The sequence below is a fragment of the Apodemus sylvaticus genome, chromosome 13 (assembly GCF_947179515.1).
Source record: "Apodemus sylvaticus chromosome 13, mApoSyl1.1, whole genome shotgun sequence".
Lineage (NCBI taxonomy): Eukaryota > Metazoa > Chordata > Mammalia > Rodentia > Muridae > Apodemus > Apodemus sylvaticus.
Window position 1 is genome coordinate 57,988,673 of NC_067484.1, and position 9,340 is coordinate 57,998,012.

At 35.9% G+C, this 9,340-nt stretch overlaps 1 protein-coding gene across 2 annotated transcripts; it reads right to left on the reverse strand.

The window, feature by feature from the left end:
- Positions 1-2,098: 2,098 nt before the first annotated feature.
- LOC127664021 (vomeronasal type-2 receptor 116-like) lies at positions 2,099-8,832 on the reverse strand. Of its 2 annotated transcripts, none has more exons than XM_052155905.1 (6): positions 8,627-8,832; positions 7,659-7,941; positions 6,330-7,133; positions 5,293-5,517; positions 3,983-4,106; positions 2,099-3,003 (listed from the first exon to the last, which is right to left on the reverse strand). In XM_052155905.1, the coding sequence occupies exons 1-6, from the start codon at positions 8,830-8,832 to the stop codon at positions 2,099-2,101; spliced, it is 2,547 nt and encodes an 848-aa protein (XP_052011865.1). The 2 variants fall into 2 exon arrangements, with proteins under 2 accessions (XP_052011865.1, XP_052011864.1); XM_052155904.1 differs by having other exon boundaries at positions 2,099-3,006.
- Positions 8,833-9,340: the final 508 nt, after the last annotated feature.

The following is a 9,340-nucleotide window of genomic DNA, read 5'->3' on the forward strand; positions in this document are numbered from 1 at the left end:
CAAGAAGGAAGACCCAAGTGAGCATGGTTCAATCTCAGAGGGGGAATAAAGCAGTCATAAGAGGCAGATGAAAGAGAGGGAACTGGATAAGAGAGCGGATACGAAAGTGGAAGGGGAAGCTGGGCAGTTGTGGCACACACCTGTAATCCCAGCACTTGGGAGGCAGAGGCAGGTGGATTTCTAAGTTCGAGGCCAGCCTTGTCTACAGAGTGAGTTCCAGGACAGTCAGGACTATACAGAGAAACGCTGTCTGGAAAATAAAAACTGAATGGAGAGAGAACAGGAACAGGTGTGGTGTGAGTAAAGAGAGGACAAGAAGCCAGGAAAATGAATTGAAATCTGCAGCGGGTGGGAGTAAAAGGAAGGGGTATCTTTAGGACGTGCCAGAGATGTTAAATTGGGGGCAACAAGGAGTCTATGGTAGTAATCTTAGCATAAATGCATGGTAATGAGATATGGACCCTGAAGTGGCCACATCCTGCTGGCAGAAAGGACACCAAGTGGGGAGCTAAGGAAAACAACAGAACCAAAACCTTTCCACCCAAAATCTGGCCTGTCTACTAGCAATGCAGTTGAAACGATGGAGCAGAGAATGAGGGAAAGGCCTAACAATACCCTGCCCAACTCGACACCCATTCCATGGGCAAGCACCAATCCCTGACATTACTAAGGATATATTTTCTCATACTTCCAGAGAGTAGCTTAGCATAATTGTCCTCTGAGAGTCTCCACCCAGCACCTGACTGAAACAGATGCAGAGACCCACAGCCTAACATTGGGCAGAACACACAGGGTCTTTTGTAAGAACTGGGGAAAGGATTGAGAGCCTCTTAGGTAACAGGGAGTCCACAATAAGACCCTCAGTGTCAACTAACCTGGACACTAGGAGACTCTCAGGGTCTAAATCACCAACTAAAGAGCATGCACAGGATGGACTGAGTCTCCTACCATGAATGTTTTACACAGTCTCGAAAATTTATATTTCTCTCTATGTATATTTATGTATGCAAATATAGACACTTCAGTAATAATTAATGAGATAAATGGCCATGTGCAATTTAGGAGTGCATGGAGTGGTACAAACGGTATTTTGGAGACAGGAAATAAAAACAAAAAGCAATTTAATGACAATGTCAAAAATACAATATCAAATAACATTTAAAAAAATAAAGCAGCAAAGAGTGCTTTGAGAGAAAAATGATACTGACCTTCATCACCTGATTTATAGAAATACTAATGTGTATGTGGTTTTGCATACATGATTGTGTGTGTAATAGTAAAGTGAAATTATCATTAGTATACATATATTGATAACATTTATGATGAGATCTTTCATCTAGAGTGATTTATAAGTTCATCAAATTCACCAATTCCTAGTATATTTGAAAGCTATTCCAAAGTCCAACAATTCTGTGTTCTCATGAAATACTGTCACTTTGCTTCACACTCTGCTAACTTTCACACTTGTTTTTATTTTCAAATAAGTACCTTTAATTGTATGAGGAATCTATGATATTGCAAATCCACACAGAGGCATTTTAACACTAAGGTTATATCTTAGATACTATTGCAGTAAAAAAACACCATGACCAAAGGAAACATGTAAGAAAAGTTTTTATTTACTTATGTAACTTGGTCACAGTATATTCAATGTAGGCAAGGCATGAAATTGGATGCAGGCACTTTGTGAATGCATGTGGAATAATTCGTTACAGGCTTCAGGTCCATGCTGTTTGCAGTCCTCTTTTTATAACTCTAAGAACAACTTATCTCCAGGGGCTACTGTCCACAGCAAGTACTGTCATCTTATATTAATCATTTATTAAGTACATGGCTTACACAATAAAACACGGCTCAAACTGATGGTAGGCTTCCTCAATAGAGATTGCCAGTTCTCAATATCATCAGTACTGTGGTCTTATAAATGAAACAATATTCCATCAAACTTTGTTAATTGCTGTCACAATGGACAGTGCTGTCCTATTTGCAAGCTCAATTTTGTTTATTATGTAAATATATTCTATGACTAAATTCTAATCTGGTTAAGACAATTAAAAACATGTTGAGTATCATGTAACATTTTCATACTATGAAAGTTTCAATGAAGCAATTTGTCTTTGTACTTCTGTATAATACTTGAATCTTGTCTAACTAAAATAACATAACACTTTGGGACAAAGATACACCCTAGCAATCCTGCACTGGAAGTCAGGATGGAGAAGACCTCCACAACCACCACGATCTTCCCCCTGGTGCTATGGTAGACAGGGAGAAAGGTGATCCAGACACTGCAGAACACCAGCATGCTGAAAGTTAGGAACTTGGCTTCGTTAAATCTGTCAGGAAGGTTCCTAGCCAGGAAAGCCACAGAGAAGCTCCCCAGAGCCAAGGAACCCAAGTATCCCAGTACAACATGGAAAGCAATGACTGAGCCTTTGTTGCAAATAATTACAGTCTTTCCATGTTCAGATTGTATATCCCTGTCAATAAAGGGAGGAGATGTTACCAACCAGATGCCACAGAGAACAAGTTGTATCAGGGTACAAATGGGAATGACCAAGTTAGGTGCCCCCAATCTCAGCATCCCCCTCATCCTTCTCCCTGGAGTAGTGAGCTTGAAAGCCATGACTACAGTTATTGTTTTGGCCAACACTGTAGAAACAGCCACTGTGAAAAATATTCCAAATGTGGTCTGCTGCAGGATGCAGGTGGCCTGGTTGGGATGTCCAATGAAGAGCAATGAGCAGAGAAAACAGAACACTAGAGAGATGAGCAGGATGTAACTGAGAATGTGATTATTGGCCTTCACAATAGAAGTATCCTTGTACTTCACAAAAGTGAAGAGAACTAGAATTGTCATGACTGAGAAGGACAGAGCAGTGGAGCATAGAGCAAGCCCCAAGGTATCTTCATAAGCCAGAAATGACACAGCTCTTTGAAGGCAGTGAGTTTGCTCCAAGTTGGCATACTTATCATCTGCACACCTCATGCATTGTTCCATATCTGCTGGCAAACAAAAAACAACAATAAAACCTCATAAGATATAATAATTATTTAGTTAATAATTATGTATTTGTAGTATTCAGATGATATATCAATAAATAATTTGATAATGAAAATTTCATCTATACCTTCTTGCTGTAGGAACCACTTACTTAATATTGCTCTGTATTTACCTATATTTTGTGGTGAAACAAAACACAATGATAAGGAATGGGATGGAAAAAATTATGCATTAAGAAAAATATAATAAAAATATGATAAATAATAATATGCATGATCTCAGATTTTTCAATTCTTCAAACCATAAAATCACTATTCACAGACAAGGGTAGTGTGCACATAAAATTATTGATCTCAGTTGATGAAATGTATTAGGTACTTTGCTTTTGGGTTGTGCAATATGTCTGTATCTCTACCTTGGAACAAGAACATACAATTCCTTTTGCAAGTAATGTTTGCCTAAAGGAATATTTTCTTTTTCTTTCTTTTTTTTTTTTTGGTTTTTTTTTTTGGATTTGGTTTTCCTAAGACAGGGTTTCTCTGTGTAGCCCTGGCTGTCCTGGAACTCACTCTGTAGACCATGCTGGCCTCAAACTCAGAAATCTGTCTGCCTCTGCTTCCCAGAATGCTGGGATTGAAGATATGTGCCACCCCTGCCCAGCCTCTAAAGGAATATTTTCATTCTTGACGCTCTATGCCTCATAGTTTTGTCTTTAAAAACTGGCACACTGCATGTCCTCCTAAAAGTTTTGTGCATAGTATAAAATCAGTGACCAACATATTGTGAGAGAAATGGATTGTTTGTGGTAGATACTGCAAGTTACTTGCTAGGTCAAAAAGAAGTTCACATTATTTAACTGATTAAATTCTGAAAAACAGAGATTTTAGAACTTCATTTTCCATGTAGGTCATATCATAGTTCTAATTTGGAAGGAGAATGATTCAAAATCAGCATTTCTTTCTACATGCAAGCATGTACCTGTTTCATTGGAAACCTCATTTTCTGGGCACTGAACACAATCAAAGCAACAGTCTGCTGTCTCTCTCTGATGAAGTTTCCTAAATCCAGCAGTACATGGCATACTACACAAGGAGGAGGGAACCTGAGACAATATATAAATAATATATAATATGTGTGTTTGTAAGAGAAAGAGTGTGTGCATGTGTGTGTTTGTGAGTGTGTAGTTCATTTATACATAATATGTATAATGACCCATAAATTGATATATGGGACATTAACAGATATGGCTGTAAATATTCCTCTGTTAACCAATATTTCTTAACAATTTCAGGCACATTAATATTTTGTATTTCCCTGTAGTCACACAATATTTTCTACATCATGTAATATTATCTATGTAACTTTCAGGATTTAGCAATTTAAAATATTTCCTTCCTAAACTGATTCATCCAAAAGGAATGTTTATGTAGTATCAGTTTTCTCCCATGATTTACAAATAAAAAAATCAGAATACTGAGGTGTATTGAAAAAGAAGATAGGGTAAGCCAAGCAAGAGTTGCTTGATGAATATGAAGTGTTATATAAGACTGTCTTAAAATTAATGAAGTTTAAAACAAAAACTTGAATCTCCTGTCCCTTCACCCCTTCCCCTGCATTTATGAGACTCCTGCCTCATCACTCTAGCATTCCCCTATAGTGGGGCATTGAGCCTGCACAGGACCAAGGGGCTATCCTCCCAGTGATGCCAGATAAGTCAATCCCCCACGGAAGAAGGGACTCTAGTAAGTGGCATAGTGGGATAACATGTGAAGTGTAAGTATATAAAATAACCAATTATATATATATATATATATATATATATATATATATATATATATATATATATACACATATATATGTATATATACCTTGTATCTGTAGAAAGATTCTGTTAATGAACACATGCAATACTTAATTAGGCTATAAATATGTTCTCACAAAATAAGAAAATTCCATGGTATACATATAGTTACAAAGTTTTCATTATGTATGTGTATATATATATATATGTGTGTGTGTGTGTGTGTGTGTGTGTGTGTGTGTATGTATACACCTGTAGTGTGTGGTGAATAGGCCTATGGGTTCAACTGAACATGGAATTCAGAGGCCTTTGATTGCTATGATGAGATTTACATGGAGTTGAGAGGTACCAGATTTTGGTGATTGTAACTGAACATAGCCTTCTGAAAGAGTAGCAATTGATCTTAACCACAGAAATATTATTTCAGTGCCTCATATTTAAAAAATATAGATATCTTGAAAACATTTAAAATTTGTGGTATACGCACTGGAGTTCCTCCTATGGTCCACTCCACATCTTCATATATGTGAAGTTGTTGCATTTGTGGGAAGCAAGGAAAATAGCTTCCTATTTTCACTTTAAATCCAAAGCCTTGTGGAAAATTCCAAATGATGAAAATGTCATATTCTGCACACTGATTTTCCCTATGATTCATATTCACCAGTTCTCCAACAGGGTTAGTAAACACCCTGGCCTTCAGCATGGAAGACACCTAAATGAGATGCACCATTAGATGCTTACATATGGGTATCACACAGGAAAAGCAAAATTGAGAATTTCCACTAATTCCTTAATGACTTTCACAAAAGACAGCTGCATTGAAGTAATCCCGTGAAGTAAAATAAAATATCCCTCATCAATACTAAAAATTTATATAATATTCCATGTTTGATGGTAAAATGTGCTAGAAAAATGATTAGCATATAACAAGTAACATGGTGTGCGTGCATGTGTTCATGTTAGTCAAATTATACATTTTTGTAAATGTAGCCACATGTGTGCAAATGAAGGGGAATTCTGAATGTATGTAAAAATAAAGAATGTCTTTCGGTCTCTCATTTATAGACAATAAAAAATATGAGATAAACTGAAACTTATAACATATATAGTCTTAATCATTTGTGATTTTGTCAATCGTTGTTAATTTAAATGAGTAACTGTTAGTTACAGCACATGTACTGATTCTTGAAAATGTACTCTTTAGAAAATTATTCTAGTCTAGTCATCACTTAAAGCTTTTATATTAAAACCATCAGCTCCTTTTTTAACTTTTGAAATTGTTTGATGAAATGTTGAGACATGATTTCACGAAACTCAGGGATATCATAAAAAAATATTGTTTCCTTTCAAATGTTTCCCTTGTGCATGATATTCATCCATGTGAAAGAACAATTACGGAGTTTTGCAGTGTAAAAATCTTTCCACTGAGAGACTAATTCATAACAAATGTACATGTGTGTCTCTGGGTCCATTTAAAAGATCATATTGATATATCTAAGCATAATGAAATGTAAGAAACTTGACCTTCTCACAGTCAGTAAATATTCCTTTGAATTCTTCTGGATTTTGAGACTCTACTTGTTGAAGAATGAGTTCATGGTAGGTGTGGGCCACAGCATACACAGCATTATACAAATTGTAACCTTCTTCACTCAGGGCCATGTCATATTTGTGCAGTGCTGTCCATTCAAATATGTTGTTGAATTTAAAATGTTCCATTTTCTTTCTGTTCTTAGGGATTGAACAATTAAAATAATTCCACCCCAGCATAGACTCAGAAATGTTTACTGGGTATTCGTCAGTGTCCATAGTTTGCACAAAATTCCTAAATTTAGGCATCTCACCGCTGTGGTGTGCAAAAGTGACAGTCCCATAGAAGAAATCAAGGCTGAATTTCTTTTTACTTGTGATAACATCCCATTGCGAAGTTGTGATCCAGATTCTCTGAGCACCTAAATATTCCCATCTTCTAAAGCTGACTTCTAAAGTGGAGTTCCTTTCACCATAAATGATAACAACCTTTGCTGAAGATGTCATAATTTGTTTATCATATATAAGAGCATTTGTCATGTATGTCTGCATGGTATCTGGGATCACATTCACAAAAGCTAAACAGATCCCATGCCTTTGCATTTCTTCTCTTATATCTGAAAGAAACTGAATTCCCTGGTCATCATCTGAGATGACCAGTCCTATCCAAGTCCATCTGAAATGAAGCATCATGGAGACCATGCCATGGGGTAAATGTGTGTCCTTGGTGGCTATCTGATGGACAACGGAAAACTGTTCATGGTCACTTAGGTTAGGACTAAATGGTCCAAAGAAAACCTAAAGGGTTTAGATGAGAGGATAGTACATCCAGATGAAGAATATGATTATTAGTATATTTGGAATTATATATAAATAATGTTGTTTTCTTTTCCAATCTCCTATTGAGGTTAGTGTGATTATATTCTAAATAGCATATATTTTCTTTCTTTTAGACTCTAAACTATTTCTAACAAGTCTCAATTTCCTAGAACACAGTTTTTGCCTGTTTATCCAATATATATGTGATTTGATTATTTAATTCCTTAGTGTGTATATATAGATATAGATAGATAGATATAGATATAAATGTCCAGTTTTACACACATATATATATATAATGATACATATATAGTGATGCATATATATATCACTATATTTATACATGCAGTATGTGTGTGTGTGTCACAGAGAGAGAGAGAGAGAGAGAGAGAGAGAGAGTAGTAGTAGTAGGACACTCATAAATGCATGCTGTCAATGTTTTCTTGTTGACATATTTAAATGGAATTTGATGTTGTTGACTCATTCAGGGTCACACATTCTTACCTTTGGTGACCAAGAATGAAATGCCAGTTTAGCAGATGTTTTCCATGATGGTCCAGTAAGCTGTACATTACAAAGTTTATAGTTTGCACAGACGTAATTAGTAAAATACGGGCTATTGTTTGGTTGTGAATGTAGACTATCCAGAAATCCCAATGTATCTTGAATATGACCAACAGAGATGATGAACATCAAAGTCATATTGGGTAAAAGGTAAGGATTCTCGTTGATCTCCTCAGTAGCAAAAAACATTACCAGAAAAAACTCAAAACATCTTGCTGGTATTCTAAAACAAGGCATAGTGATGATTAAGGGAGATATTTGAAACTTAAAATTTCATTTGCAGTAAAGATTGCACTATGAGACATGCTAAATTTCTAAATAAATGTCTTCAAATAAGCCTCACGAATGAGGGCCTCACTTAAGGACTATTTTATAATGCAAAGTATATGTATTTTCACAAATATGTATATAATGTTGTACTTATAATCATGTATAGTAGAGCAACACATACACAAATATTTCAATGAAATAATATATGCCCAACTGTTGGAGACCCAAGTTAGATAACCATTTTATGAAGGCATTTAGATGTATTCACCTACAGGAATCACTGGCAGGCAATTTAATATAGGCACTGATGCAGTCTCTTCAAAATGAACTCTTGAAAAGGAAAAGAATTCTGAATTCATGGCAGATGAAGAGACAGCTTTCAATATATGACATCAACAAAAACTCAAAAAAGAGAATCAATACTCATTTTCCAGCACTGAGAATGGAGCACAATATATTAAAGCTAAACTAAGCAATGACACATTTGAAACTGTTAAATAATTATTGGTGTAATAGTTAATTTTCAGCAGTTTCTAATGTTATAGGGGGAGGAACAGGACAGAACCCCACAGTTTGTGTACACAGCTAAATGTTTCTAATTTAAGACATTGTTGCAGTAAATAAAGTTAATGACTTACCTAAAATCAATAATTTTATTATATAAATTCTCTTCAATATGTCCCTCGATTGTCCAAAGGTCAACACCACAATCATTTTTCAAACCCACATCATTATCCTCATTATTCTTTATCCTCCAAAAGCAAATGGGTTCTGTCAAACAGCACAAAATGAGAGAAAACTTCAGGAGCAAAAATGAAGTAATGAAAGCACACAGCTTCTTCATGTCTGCAAGGCTCTCTGATGGAGCAGTTGTGAAATCCGTTTCTTATGCAGACAAACATCACACAGACATTTACATAAGTGTCTGTTTTAAGGCTGATGCTGTCTGGAGATACACTTAATTATATTCACTGTTGCTTTTCATTCATCCTATGTCATGCTCCCTGGATACACTGAGTGAAATCTGGCCTCAAGCTCTACATCTGAGGTCCGAAAACTTTTCATCAAAACATTTCTGAAAGCATGTTTTGGAGATCACGTTCTCCATCCTCAGGTGCCATGATGTCATATGTATTTCTGAAAACATGTTTTGGAGATTATTTTCTCCCTCCTCAGGTGCCATGACTTCATCCATATGCATGGCATAATTCCCAAGGACATCTTGTTCCAGAATATGTGTCAACGGCCATATGTATGAACACAATGAATTTCAACAGAACTTCCATAGACAAGAATTTAGAAGGTCATAAAAGTTCCATATCATTCACACTTTTAGAAGAATCATGGGACAT